Source organism: Camelus ferus, chromosome 4, assembly GCF_009834535.1.
Source record: "Camelus ferus isolate YT-003-E chromosome 4, BCGSAC_Cfer_1.0, whole genome shotgun sequence".
Taxonomy (NCBI): Eukaryota; Metazoa; Chordata; class Mammalia; order Artiodactyla; family Camelidae; genus Camelus; species Camelus ferus.
In genome coordinates this window covers 28,396,915-28,411,810 of record NC_045699.1, presented here as the reverse complement: position 1 = coordinate 28,411,810, position 14,896 = coordinate 28,396,915, and the positions used below count along the sequence as shown (strand labels likewise).

General features: G+C 36.4%; 1 protein-coding gene across 5 annotated transcripts in view; it reads left to right on the top strand.

Moving 5' to 3' along the window:
* KDM4C (lysine demethylase 4C) overlaps window positions 1-14,896 on the top strand; it is a 360,653-nt gene that overhangs the window by 78,088 nt on the left and 267,669 nt on the right. For all 5 annotated transcript variants that reach the window (XM_014552383.2, XM_032477696.1, XM_032477697.1 and 2 more), the window contains one exon: window positions 10,001-10,194. In XM_014552383.2, coding sequence (XP_014407869.2) covers window positions 10,001-10,194 — 194 coding nt within the window. The remainder of the gene's footprint in view (window positions 1-10,000; window positions 10,195-14,896) is intronic.

Here is a 14,896-nt window from a genome sequence, read left to right as displayed (position 1 = left end):
ATTTGGCTGGTGATCATCAAATCATTGATGAATTCACCTGAAAAAGCCTTGGAGATCATAATGTAGCCAACGTGTTTATAGATGAGGAACTTCAGACTGAAATGTTAGCATTTATCCAGGGTAGCACCTACTTAGTGGCAGAGCTGGAAGACCTCTTTCCATCGTTTTAGACTGTCACCAGGAAGGATTGTTAGAACTTGGAACTACATTGTGTGCCCTGGACCTCTCCTTTCTTGGATTAGTATCTGCCAGGGTCTTCACTGGGTGCTTAGTGATCTTCAGAAGCAAACTTCTGTCCCCATTGCAGCTGACCTTGTCTGCAGGTTTATAAAAGGACTTTGATAAGACGTGTGTACTTGAAACTCAGTTCCTACTTTGGCCCCACTTGTCCCCATTTTTTAAAAAAGGAAGATGAAGATCATCTAGATTCCTTCTTTATTATGATTTTTAAAAGACTTGGAAACAGATTTTTTTTAAAGGAGGGAATTTATAAATGGAGTAGAAAGATACAAATAATTCTGTTGTCAAAAAGGAGCTATTGATCCACACCTGTTTCAAGAGTCTGTTTTAGAAATGACTAGAAATTAGATGAGTGTTTCTGTAGCAAAGTTATTTCCCAGTGTTTTTTAAAAAAAAATATGGCAAAGAATGTAAAACAACCCATATGTCACATAGGAAAATAATGATGCAAATTGATACAGACATGAAGGTAATATATACAATAAAATAAATGGTAGGAAAATGTTCACAATGCAATGGTGAGTGAATAAACCAAGATAACTGTATATAGACAGTTCCCCAAGATCTTGAATGCCCCCACAGGATTTCCAGTATTGTATACATTCCCTCATAAAGCATCCACTTGACTGTGGGTAAGGAGCGGCAGGTCTGGCTGAGATGGAGAGGTTGGGAAGCTGCTCCCGTACGCCAGTTTCCTAGCATAGGTTCCTCAGAATAAGTCACCATCTGGCAGTGGACTTTTGGGGTTACTGGAACAGAAGTAGAGCCATGAATTCCAGGATTCTGATTCTAATTGTGTTCTAATTAGAAGAAAAATTTTTTTTAGAGGAAGATACTACTAAAATGATACAATGATTTTGTCTTATTTGAAGGTTTGTAAGTTTGATTTTTAAAAAGACTTATGTTTCAAATATTCTACAATGAGAAAATATAGTTTAATATTCAGGAAAATTGTTAGTTTTTTTTATTGTTGTTGAAGGAATAATGTTGAGCCTATGTATATGGTCCAAAATTTACACTGTGAAGAATGAAAATGAGACCATTGGAAATACCTTAAGTTGTTTTTTTTTTTGTTTTTTTCATAAAGAATAAAGGGAAACTCAACAGTGCCAACTCTATTCCAACTGCTTTAAGTGAGAAGTAGCATTGGGGGAGAAATGAAAACAAGATGGAAAAAACAAACAGCTGGGAGAAACAATCAAAAGTAGGTAGAGTATTAGAGGGGAACTGGGAAAACAGGTAAATTCTTTATCTAAATTGGAGTTTTCCTGGCATTAGCAGTTGTAAAAAGGCTCAAGCAGTTGTAAAAAGTTGTAAAACATGTTGGCACCATTCAAAAGCTAAGTGGCTTCTACTTTTCCTTTAGTAGGATCACATTAGTATCACAGACTTGTATATTACTTTCTTACATAAATCCACTAGAGAATGGAGCAACTGAGGACCTTCGGATTTGGTTGGTAAGAAAGAACTGTATCAGTCAGCCATTATTTTGCTGTCAGTAATAGAGACCTTAAAATCCATAGCTAAAACAAATTATTTAGTTTTCATGTAAAAATTTGAGTCAGGTAGTCCAGGTCCAGTGTGTTGGTTCCATGATGTCATCATAGACCTGTACTCCTAGCAATTTCTTCTGCCATCTTCAAGATGAGATCCTTACCTTTCTGTTCCTGTGGTTGCTGCTAATCATGTCTGAATGTCTGGTGGAGGGAAGAAGGAAAAAGGGCAAAGGAAATGTGCTTGTTTGAGGTAGCCTCTTCAAAGCTTTCTTCTGGAAGCCCTGCCCTGTGATGACTAGTTACATTTTATTGGTCAGAACCGTACCATGTCTAGCCTTAGCTGCAAGAGAAGTTGGGCATGCAGTTTTTATACAACTACGTTGTTCTTTCAATTAAATGGGGTTCTGTTCGTAAAAAACGTGAAAATAGGTACTACGTTCTTAGGCAATTTCTGTTATGAAAGTTTAACAGCCATAGTGATTTTTTAAAATAAATTTAATATCACCTTTTCAGTACCCTGCCCCCCCAACACAGCCTTTTAACAATTTGGAAGAATATTATTCTAAACATTTCTCTGTGTTTATACATATTCTTTTCTTTTTCTGCCTTCCATTCTTTTATTTTTCAGCAAAAAGCTTAAAGTCTGCAATTCCTAGAATTGATTTCCATAGCTTTTCCAAATGATTGTTGTCTTTTAAATTTGTGGAAATTGCTTGATTATTTTACAAAAACTTTTTGTAATCCACACTTTCAAAACCATGGTGGGCATGCCCCTCCCCCCCCAAATTCCATCACAGAATACCATAAAGTTTTTAAACTTTCAGCCACAGTGATTTAGAAGTGTTGTGTTACACTGCAGTATAATACACTTTAAAGAGTTGAATGAGACAAAGGGCTTAGTATAGAAAATATGGATACATGAATAAGGATTTTTGTGTTTATAGTTTCCTATATGTAAAAATAACTTGTCTGGGTGTGGGTTTAGTATTTTATTAAACATTGAGATCATTGATCGTTTTTAAAGGAGAAGAGGGCTTCATAAGGTTAACATTCCTTTTAGGATTTTCTGCAAGGGCCACATATAGAAGTGTAAAATAAAGTTAACAATTCTGTTTATTATTTCTGTAATTAAAAAAAAAATAGAATGCATGTCTGTGAGTGAATCCATGAGTCCTGTTCTTGGCCTAAGCCAGTATTTTCAAATCATCTTTTTGGTAGGTAGTCCTTAAAAAAATAGGAAAGTAGTAAACCTAATCACCAAATTACTAACTCTCCCTTCCAGTTATTGGGGGAGAGAGGAAACTTTTTCCTTCTTTGATCATATAGAATTAGGTAGTTTAGAATTGACTTTCTGGCTCATTGTTTGGCCACATGGCTAGAACCACAGTAGTGCCAGCTCGGGTCAGACTTTTCCATTTTCACCCTTGAATCCCTGCTCCACAATTATGAGCTGTGAGATCTTGGGCAAGTTTTGTGACTCCTCCTGGGGTAGCTCTCTCATCTATAGAATGGCATTAATAATAGATGATAGTAGTGTCTACCTCTTAGGATAAAATGAGACGAATGAATAAAATACGTAGGACAGGGCCTGCTCCATAGTATGTACCGAATTATGTTAGCTGCAACCAGTGGCAATACTAAAGTGAAAGGGGACAAAAATCCTGAGGCTGTAATGAGATTTTCAGTAGCTAACTCTGACCAAGAGAATTGTGAAGAATTCTATTTTGCAGTAGTCATTTATGTATAAGGTCAATCTACAGCTCAGCAGTTTATACTTTCTGCCATCTGTCAAAGCCTGTCCTGTCATAACCATGAAGGATGTTTGTTACAGGGGTACTCCTTAAGAAAATGCTCCTTCTATTTTCACGAAAAAAACACTGTCTTCCTGTCAGTAAGACAAGGTGCCAGGGCAGAAATGGTGCCCTGGGATGTTACTCAGGAGATAGTCTCTTCATGACTGTTTCTTTGTCTTATTTTTGGAATGTAGTATCTGATTATGTGCAATATACTTATGTTTTGAAGCACAACAATGCAGTGAATACCCCAGACCCACCATGCAGCCCAGCAGCTGAAACATTAACAATACTGCTCATGGGCTGTTCTTTCTACAGTCCTTCCCTGCTACTTTCCCTCATCACCCAGGGGTGGCCTGAGCTTTGTGTTTGATTTCTTGTCTTTAAGAAAAAGGTTTTCTTACACAAACATATATCTTTAAATAGTATAAATAATTTGGCTCATTTTTTACCTTATTTAAAATAGTATTATTTAATGTAGTCTTCTGAGACTACACCGAACAGTAGGTTTTCCAGATTCATCCATGTTATTGTGTTAGCAATTTGTTCAGTCATTTCCATTGCTGTATAATATTCCATTTTGTGCATATACATTTTATTTTTATTGTCCTGCTGGGGGATATTTTCTTTTTCTTTTTAAAAAAATAAATGTTGCTGCTATGAACACATTCCTGTGTATGGTTCCTGGCACACTGTATACAAGTTCTCTAAAGATTTACCTAGGAATGGGAGTGCTGCCTCAGAGGTTGTTCAACTTGGTCAGAGACTGTCACTTTGTTTTTCAAAGACTGTACGAATTTATGCTCCCCCAGCACTGTGTAATAATTTTAACTCCCCCCTCACTGTGTAATCATTTTAAAGATAGCTTTACTGAGGTATAATTTACATACCACAAAATGCACCATGTTACATGTGTAATTCCATGGCTTTTGTGCAACCACCACAACCAGTCAAGTCTTAGAGCACTTCCCACCACCTCCAAAAGCTTCCTCATGCTCACATACATTTTCTTCATCACTTAATATTGTTCACCTCATTACTTATTGTCAATCTTGTGGCTTTAAAATGTCTTATGTGTGAATTTGCATTTGTCTGGTTATGCATGACATAGAATATCTTTTCATGTCTTTGGCCATTTATGTCTCCTCTTTTGTGAAACATAGTCTGCCTATTTTTCTATTGGATTTTTGATTTTTGAATACTATTTGGAATTTTTTAAATTGAAATATAGTCAGTTACAATGTGTCAATTTCTGGTGTACAGCACAGTGTCCCAGTCATGCATATACATACATATATTAGTTTTCATATTCTTTTTCATTAATTTTATTACGAGATATTTTATATAATTCCCTGTGCTATACAGAAGAAATTTGTTTTTTAAATCTGTTTTTATATATAGTGGCTAACATTTGCAAATCTCAAACTCCCAAATTTATCCTTTTCCACCCCCTTTCCCCCAGTAACCGTAAGATTGTTTACTATGTCTGTGAGTCTGTTTCTGTTTTATAGATGAGTTCATTAGTGTCCTCTTTTTCCTTTTTTCTTTTTTTTTTTACATTCCATGTATGAGTGATATCATACGGTATTTTTCTTTTTTGCTCTGGCTTACTTAGAATGACAATCTCCAGGTCAACAATCCCCATGTTGTTGCAAATGGCCTTTTTTAAATTCTTTTTATGGCTGTAGAATTTTTTATGTATTCTGGATACCAAAACTGTGCCAGTTACAGATGTTGAATCATTTGCTTCAGTTGTGGCTTGTTCTTTTCAAACATTTTTGTTTATTTTATTTTCAGTGTCTTTGTGTGTGTGTGTGTGTGTGTGTGTGTGTGTGTGTGTGATAACATCAGTTTTGATTCTAGGACCTGAACTGTACAAGGGTGTGCCTTGCTAGCTTCATGGGACTGTTGTACACACTCAATAAAGTGACAACTGTGCAGTGCCATGTAGTGAATCCAAATCAGGAACATACTTTTGAATTGTTTAAACACAATCCACAGAGTTAAAAACAAAATTAGAAGCCATCCACAGTTCTGTAGGTGTAAATTAAATGTTATACACTTAATACTTGCTATAATAGTCAATACCTAATAGATGTTGAAAGTGATTTTAGAGTCTCATCCTGTTGTACCCTATTGGGAATGTTTCTTGAGTAGATGTGTGACCGGCCAAAGATGGGTACAACCAAGACCAGAACAATAAGTAAAGTTCTAATAAGTAAACCACAGTTTCTGTAGTTTTCACTTTTTTTCCTTTGTCAATTAAAAGTGAATGGTGAGAATTAAATACTTAAGTTTACATATATGTAAGTTATGCTGTGAAAGCATATTTGTTTGCAATTGTATACAAATACTTGGTAACTAGTTATAGTGTGTAAAGGTATATAGCAAAAACATCAGTCATCTCTGACCCTGCAAAATCAATTCTGTATTTTAAATTACATCAAACAAAAGCAGTTTTAAATTTTTTGAGTCCCTTACTTAGAAATAATTAAAAAGGAAGACAAACAAATTATTTTTACACTGAACATGGATGGCTGTGAAAAGAGATAAATTAAAAAAGAATATAGGACTGCCTGAGTCCAGAATGAGCCCAAATATCTGGCCACATAGAACATTACTGTCTTCAGGAGTAGGAGTAATAATGAAGATTTTATAAATAGTTTTTAATCAGTAAATGTAGTAGGCGTTTGGTGTTTTGGCCACTGGAAAATAAGAGCTGTAGCATCAGTAAGGTCTGAGAAGTCTGTTTTGTAAGCATCAATTCAGTGTATTTGAGGTTAATTAAAGTTGACCTCAAAATTTTTACAGATGACCTTATTTACAGTGTCTTTTAATGAACAAAGATTTTAATTTTAGTGTAATTGATTTTTATCAGTCTTCTCTTCAAATAGTTTTGTATTTTTCTGTCTCCTGGGACTCTGGATTCATGTATCTTAGACATTCCGTCCTAAGTATTGCTTAACAGCCTTTCAGATATTCCATTTTGTCTTTCTGTACTGCACTGTGTGTTAATGTCTTATTAAACTACTTCTTTTGTTTAATCCTTTCAATGAGTTTTTAGTTTAATAATGATATATTTCCTTTCTAGAAGTCTACCTCTCCCCCCAGATCTGACGGTCATTCCAAATAGTTCATTTACTTGCTTGTCTTTGTGATTCCATTTTTTATTTCTTTAAACATTTCGAGTTCTTTAGTGTCTGAAAATTCTGATGTCAAAAGTCCTTGGGGTGGGGGAGGGTCGGATGTATTTGCTAGCTTTCTCCAATGATGCTTTGCTTCCCTGTATGTGTGGCAATTTTTGGTTATGTGCTTTGGCTTGATCTTGATTTGTGGAGAATTTACAGGTTTAAATGGAGGATGCTTTTCTCCCAAGAGGACTTGAGTTGTTTTTGCCTGGAACCAGGTATACTATTAACCTCAAAGCCTCGATGGTCTAGACTCAAGGCAGGAATTCCAAGCTCTCTGCAATCTTTTATTTGACTGGGCATTTACCCCCTTTTCTTCTCTGCCCTCCTTCTTTCAAATTCCTCTCTTTAAGGTGAATAGTCTTTTTAGATGGTACTTCTTGTTGCAGAATTGTTTTTTTCTTCAAAACTTGCTCTGCACTGGTTATTGTCTAGACTTTCAGAAAGAAAAGAAAACTGCTGTAAAATTGTAGGTATTTTGGTGTTTAAAAATGCAAAAAGGAAAAGAGGCCTCTTTTAAAAGTAAAAAATTTAGAGAATGACGTATCTTTATGGAAAGGAAGAAGCAAAAAGAACTATCATGTCACACATTGTAATTAACTTTTGAAGCAAAATGAATGTCACATGGATCTAATTTTATTCTTATTGTGTGAAGATCCTAAGAAAATCCTCTATTTAAAAATGTGACCAGACCCTTCATTTTAGTTATTGAAAGGTACAATTTTCACACATTACTGTGTGAACTTGGTTGAATTTTGAAGTCTTTGAAACTAACCAAATTTTATTTTTCTTTCTCCATATGCATTACCTCTGATACTTCAAGGGCTTGTCAAAGCCGTATGAGTTGGTGGCAGGAATTTACATTAGCCTAGCTTTAAGTTACCAGGAAACAAATGGGGATTGGGTGGATGGTCTTCTGTTTGGATCACAGTACTCTAGCAGGTGTTGGCTGAAATGTGATAAGGGTCATAAGAAAGGGATGGTAAGAGCCAAAATGAGGAAAAGCAGAATCTTTTAAAAAATACTAAATAAAAGTACCTGAAAACTTTAGTTAGAATCTTTTATAATTTCTTTGAGTAGTTTCTCAGAGTTTTAGAGCATCTAAGAGGTAGATCTTCTTTTTTAATAATTGGAATTTCTAATGAAATGATGTTTTTCCCTGTAAATTCATATAATTCAGAAGTTTTTCTTGGTCACTGTGAGTCCAGCTTAGAGCTGGATATGTGGCAGTCAGGCTCAGGAGAGAGATAGGGGTGGAAAGAGCCGCACAGGGATAATATTGAAGGTGCTGAGCATGATGGCAGGAGATGGCAGTGGCTGTGGGAAGAAACATGTGGGCTGGATGTTGATGTTGTTGAGCAAAGATACTCAAGTCTTACGTAAACAAGGTCCCATGGCCAGAGAGTTTTGGGAAATGTGGAATTAAGCAATGTTAAACAGCTTCCTTCTACCATGGCCTCTCATCACCTTTCGAGTGCCTGTTGGCGCTGTGACTTTATAAGAGGTAGAGAAAATGAGGCCAAAATTTTTTGACCATAGCTCCTTGTGGGACTAATGTTCATTGGCATTATTTTGGGAAGAATTAGTTTTCTCCCTTCATCTCCTTAGACCCACAGGTCTAGGGATGTCAAAAGATTCAGCCTCAGTTACTTATGAAAGATAGTATCAGTCAGAAACAAAGACAAGACTTCTCCAAATGTAGGAATTTCCGAGCAATAGTTTGTTCCTAAATTTGCGAGCTCATTCAGTTTAAAAATGATTCCTATAATATGGTGCTCATTTATTACTTCAGAGTCATTGCCCAGTAATGACTTTTAAATAGGACTCTATTATTAGAGTGATTGGACTGAAGTCTGACTGGACTAGAGTTAAGAGATTGCATCACTATAAACAGAGTGAGAAAATGTTTTACATAATTTGATTGAACTTGTATGAGGTCTCATAAGTTGGAGCCTAGGATCTTCTCTAAAAGGATACATACTTTGAACAATTTCCAAATAGCAAACTTCCTACTGTGGGGTTTAAATTGTAGATAGAGTGGCTACCTTGGAGAATTTGGGAATTAAATTATTTCCTCTGGCACTTTTAATTGCATTTCCTGAGGCAGAGCTTCATTACTGCTCCATCAACAATTTTCCTGACCTCAAAGCTCAAGGAAGTAAGATCAGTGCACTGATTATATTATCATCTAAAGACCAGAATGAAAACAGAACACCCCTGAAAGTTTTTAGTGTATGAAGGAAATAGTAGGTATGGTTGTCTGTGAGACTGTTGGCATAGCTACTGGGGAGAGCCTTTTTGATGAACATAAATAAATTTAATGCCCTTCTTTAATAGCACCATGAGGAGGTTGAAATGCATTTAAAGACATTGCAATTTCCACATGATTGTGTAGGAGAGGGTCCAGTCTCTGAAAAAATTGTAAGCAGCTGTGAATTATAGTGAATTAATTGATTGGTAAATTCAATAAAACTGGAATCTTTTCCTGTCACTTTAACCCTTATACCAGTGACTCAAACCTTCTCTCTCTCTCTCATCACCCATGTTGGGATACTGTTATAAAATTATAGTATTCCAGCAATCTTACCAAAGTTTGAGTAAGTATTTTTAGCAGTTATTCTGTGTTTAAAATTCCCCATCAACATAAGAGGTTAATATGTAGTTGAAGGAACAGTAAAAGCTCAATGATTAACACAAAGCTTAGAATAATGCGAAGAATTTTTCTAATAATTAGAGTTGAATTTTCAGGGAACGATGTGTCTCATGCTAGAATTGAACTGGATGGGGATGAGAGGGACGACAGAAGAGAGATTTTGTTTGTGGTATATTAAGGTGATGTCTGATGCTGAATGTGACTTTTTGAGTGACGTACAAATAAACAAAGAAGCTAAAAAATAGAAAACCCCTCAAACTAAAAGGTGTGTGAAAGATGAAAAGCACACTCCAGATCATATGCTTTGAATCAATGATTTTTTACTAAAAGCACATGGGGAGTGGGGCCTTAATTCTCTGTTATTTGGCATGATTTTATACTAATATTTATACAGAACAGTATGCTGGCAGTAATCTTGGATAATGAATCATGGATCCATATAACTATATGTGTGTGTGTGTCTCTGTGTATGCATGTGCCTTGGATTATTATTGCTTAATTTTTTATTTTGAAATGAATTAAAATCTACAGTGCAATAATTTTGGCAAATAATGGTTTGATCAATAAATATTATCTTTATGAGTTTGTTAATATTTGTTTTTTTTTCCTCTCTCTCTTTCCTGGTTCTAGGGTGTGGATGAATGGAACATAGCTCGCCTAAACACAATCTTGGATGTGGTTGAGGAAGAGTGCGGTATTTCTATTGAGGGTGTAAATACCCCTTACCTCTATTTTGGCATGTGGAAAACCACATTCGCGTGGCACACGGAGGATATGGACCTCTACAGCATTAATTATCTCCACTTTGGAGAGCCCAAGTCTTGGCAAGTTACATGTTTAATATTTATTTGCTTTGGAGTTTTGAAATTTGGGTAATATGAACCCATTAAAGAGGATTTTTTTCCCCTTTATCTGGTGGATTCAGATTTATATCAGCTGTAAGGAAGTTTCTGACTGTAATAATTAATTATTAAAGTCTTCCACAGTGCCCAGGTTTTGCTCAAAGTCATGAAGCTAGTGGTGACTTGTATATCTAAGATTGCCTTGAGACCATTTTGTGGGCTGTGAATTGATAGATATTTTATTCTCGAAGAATTTGTTTGGCATCTTTATTTCTGTGGGCATTTGTTGGAAGGTATGCAGAAGATCTCATCAGGAGTGAAAGTTGACTTCCTGGATGTAGGATATCAAGTAATCCTAATGATTTTCTGGTCTGGTCTCCTCTGAGTAAATGACAGGTTCCATTTAGTGTGTGGTGGCTGGAGGAAGAAGAGGGATGACTCAGGAGGCCTGTTATCTCTCTCTGGAGGATGGATATGGGGAGAAGAATAAGTGTGAATATGTACCCTTGAGTTGTAATTTCCTTTGTTTGTGAGCCTCTTTCCTCATCTTTCTGAGCAACGATTTTAAGATTTATTGCTCTGTAGAATGCATCATATGGTACAGTCACTACACATTTGTAATTATTAGTCTGCCCGTCACCCTGGAGTCCTTTGTGGTCAGCCAGTTTCCTGTTTGAACTTGTTTTTGTGGGTTTTAGTCTTAGAAGAGTTTAAATATTAGTTCTGTTTTGTGTGGTACACATACATGCAGGATAACTCACAGACAGAAGTATACGAAGTATCAACTTGACAAGCCAGGACCCATGATGTTTCTAGTGGTTGTGAACGTGATAGGATGCTCTGCAGGTGCTTGTGTCAGCCAGTAGCTTTCTTGCCTCCAATTTAAAGATAATGGCCTCTTTCCAAGTTCTCCTGCTGATCAAGTATTGAGTACAGCGTGTAATTTCTGTCTCCATCTTGCTGTTACTTGCCGTTGAGGTTTTATCATTTGGTGAAGTGTCAAATTGTAAGCTTTCTTCAATAAATTCAAATATAGCAAAAGTTCATAATGATCAAAAATGACATTTAATCAGCAGGAAAGTTTTAGGTGGAAGGGCAAACTCTTAGGACATGCAAGAGAAATCCAGGCAGTTCCTGGTTTGCTGTGGAGTTTTGTGATCTGAGAAAAGTTAGTGAGAAGCTGTTTAACTTCCTTTAACTGTGTTTTACTTACACATTTTTTGGGGTATTCTGCTCTCTTAATGGAATAAATCAAATTTAAACATTTTGAATAGGTGATCTAGGACCTAGAGAAGCTTTGGTGACAGAATGGAGTGATGAGAGGATGCCTTACACAGGTGTTTATCGAGGGCCTGTTGTGAGCACACATTTTAGGCCCCGTGAGTCTCTGTCATATTTCTTCAGCACTGCTGGAAAGTCTGGGAATGTCATCCTTTAATACTTTTGGGTCTTGCCTTTGAGAGATTTGGAAAATTACTTTAAACAGTGCATAGGCTTCTGGGCAGTTTCTCAGCTGCATAATTATCACCATGATCTTTCTGATACTTTTGTTGTGGATAAAATTAAGTGAAATTGGTAAATTCAACATCTTGGCAAAATCTAGTATATAGGCAACTATGTATTATACTTCCCTTAAGAAATCTAAAAAGGTAGTAGCAAAACTTTTCTGTAGTTTTGGAGAAATTCATGACAATGTCTGGGATATTAATTTGAGTTTTTAGTATTGGAGGAGTTGAAATTAAGTCTCTGCTCTACTGTTAAGAAAGGATTATGTTGTCTCCTAAAGATGGCTTAGGAGAGAAAATTCTGGTAGGGGATAAGACTGATCCTACAGTCTGTGTTTTGGGGAAAGAGCACCAGTGTTCATGAGTGAGAATAAATACATTGGATTCCAGAGTATTTCTTTCTCTCTGGAGTTTTTTTTTTTTTTTCCTGAATTTAGTTACTCTATTAAGTTTTAAGTATATAGATTCCATTATATGTGTTAAGAGTAGATTTTGAGTATCACTATTATCTTTAACCTTGGACATTATTTATAATGATAAAATAATAAAACACAGCAGTGAATTATGACAGTTAATCTACATTCCATTTTCTAAGGTAACTGCTGTAGGAAGAGTGATATAAATGACTCTGAGGGTATTTCCCAGTAGATTTATTAACGATTATATTAGCTCAGCATAAATAATTTTGAGGTAAACTCTATTATCATTAAAATTCATTTCAGTAATCAACATCATATATTTGAAGTGAGCTCTGAAAGGTGGTGGGAGCAATACAAATTCATGTAAATATTGGGAGGCAGGTGGTGTGTGTGGCAGAGCTCAGACTCAAGGGAGCAGCGATCAGGGCCCTAGTCCTTACTCTGCTACTAAAGTGTGTGGCTTTGGACAAAGAACTTTACTTCTGTGGACCAGTTTCCTCACCCACAGAATGACAAGATTAATCAGAGGGATCTCCAGTGCTGATTCTATAATTTGTGATCAGAACCATAACTGTTTTTACCTGCCCTGCAAAATGAGAGGATGATGAGGTGATGTAAGGTTCTGTCTGTGTGGGCATGTGCGCTGGTTTCCTTTTCTGGTGTACTCTCCTTGTTGAGTTTCCTTTACTCTCCTTCAGGGGTGCCCTCTCTCATGCTTGACCTCTGCCCTTGTCAGGGTGTCTTCCTCCTCTCTGGTCTCAGAGGCTGGTGTTCAATTTCAACTTCCTCCTCTTCTTCAGTTCTATCCTCAGACACCAGGTTCTGGGTACAGTTGTTGCCCAAGACTCTCCTTATTTCCATAACTACACTGCTCTCCTCTGCTCTTAGATTTTTGCTTGGAGGCTTTCTGGACCATGCGTTGCCCCACCTTAGCCATCTATTTTTGCACCTTTCAAGTGGTTTTGACCACCCTTGCCCCTTTTCTATGTCTGCTTTGATGTCTGGGCTGTATTTGCCTTTGAATCATCAACACTTGCCACAGGGCCTGGCTATAGGATTGATTCTCTGTAAATAATTCTCATTTTGAATCAGGAGAGTGTTAAATTATTTGGGATCAATCTGTTCAGGGCCACACAAGATAATTTATAAAATGTTTTATAAAGATTCTTGTCTCAAATGTAGCTATTAAGAACACTGAGTTTCCAGAGATTTCTGAGTAGCTGCAGGTATCCCTAGCTCTAGGTAGAAGCCGTGAAATATCCTTTTCTGGGCACATTTAGCAGATTTTGCCAGTTTCGTGAACACAGGTTCGTACCGAAGAGACTTTAGAGGAGCTAATGGTTTATTTAAACATTTCTGGCAGGAAGGTTTAAGGAAAAAAGAATGCTTGAAGTAGGCAGAGAGAAAACTGCTTTGGTGGTCAGTGGTAGTGTATTTATTTTCTTGGAATTAATATTTACTTTGGAGCCAGAAGACGTGTTTTAAAATCCTAATCTGTCGCTTACCAGCTGAATGACTTAGGGCAAATCACTATACTCCTTTCATCATGAGTTTCTTTAACTGCCAGACAGAGGTATGATTTATTCACTGTCTACTTACAGGAATGCTGGGGTCGGGGAGCAGTCCAGGGATATACTGTGTATAAAAGTGCTTTCTATAAACCATAAGGAACTGTATAAATAACTAAAATTATTATTGTCTTGATAACCTTATAAAAATAAATAATTTTTGATCACAGTAATTACTCAGAGCCTGAACTTGACATGATGTGTCTCTCTATGATAGAATAGGAGTTTCAAAGATAAGCAAAATATAATTTTCCTTTTCCAAGCATCGTGTGTGATACTGGTTAATTGCTGGGGGATATAGAATTTAGATGGTGCCTTGAATCTTTCATTCTTAGCCTGTGTCCAAACACAGTAAGATACTTTCAGATTTACTCTGTAGAGAATGAGAGAGGTAGTTAAAAGGACATGTCTTAAGTTACGAAGAACTCTAAAACCAGGAAAGAAGATTCTCCTAGATGTTTTTAGAAAAATTAAGGATGGGCTAAGTTTGGACTTGGCTAAATTTTATTCAGTAAGCTGTGTGATTTTGTTAAATGTTACAGTAAGAAGTGTCAGAGTATTCAGTATGCATATACAGTTAGTTCAGTGCTTTTTCTTCAGATTAATTTGTTCAGTGCTGTGTAATGTTTAAGAGCATAGGTTTTTGCACCAGAGTTTCGTGTTTTGAGTTCTGGCATTGCTTTTTACTGAGTATATCACCCAGGACAATTAGTATATAAATCCCCTGTCTCCATTTCCTCTCTGAAAGCGCTCACATGGTGGTGCCCACCTTGTGAGGTAGTTGTGTGGATTAAATAAAATACTGTACACAGAGCATATGACACAGCTCCCGACATACCGTAAGAGCTCAATAGATGCTAACATTTCATACATTTATTTAATAAATACGTATTGCATGTCATATGTAAGACCTTATGATCTTACATTAATAAGGATTCTTTGTTCTAAATGACAGAAACCCAATTTAAGCAAAAAGAATGTTTTGCAGTGTGTGTAGTTGGAATCAGCTACAAGCAGGGTCAAGCTGGACCCACTGGGTGTCTGAGTCAGCTTGTCCCTTCATCTCTCCCCACTGCCCTTCATTCCTTCACTCCCTCCCGTCTTGCCCCTACCCCTTGCTCTTTTTCTTTTTCCTTTCTTCCTAGGGTAGAGGAGGAGCTGTTTATTTTTAAATAAATATTGATTATTGTTG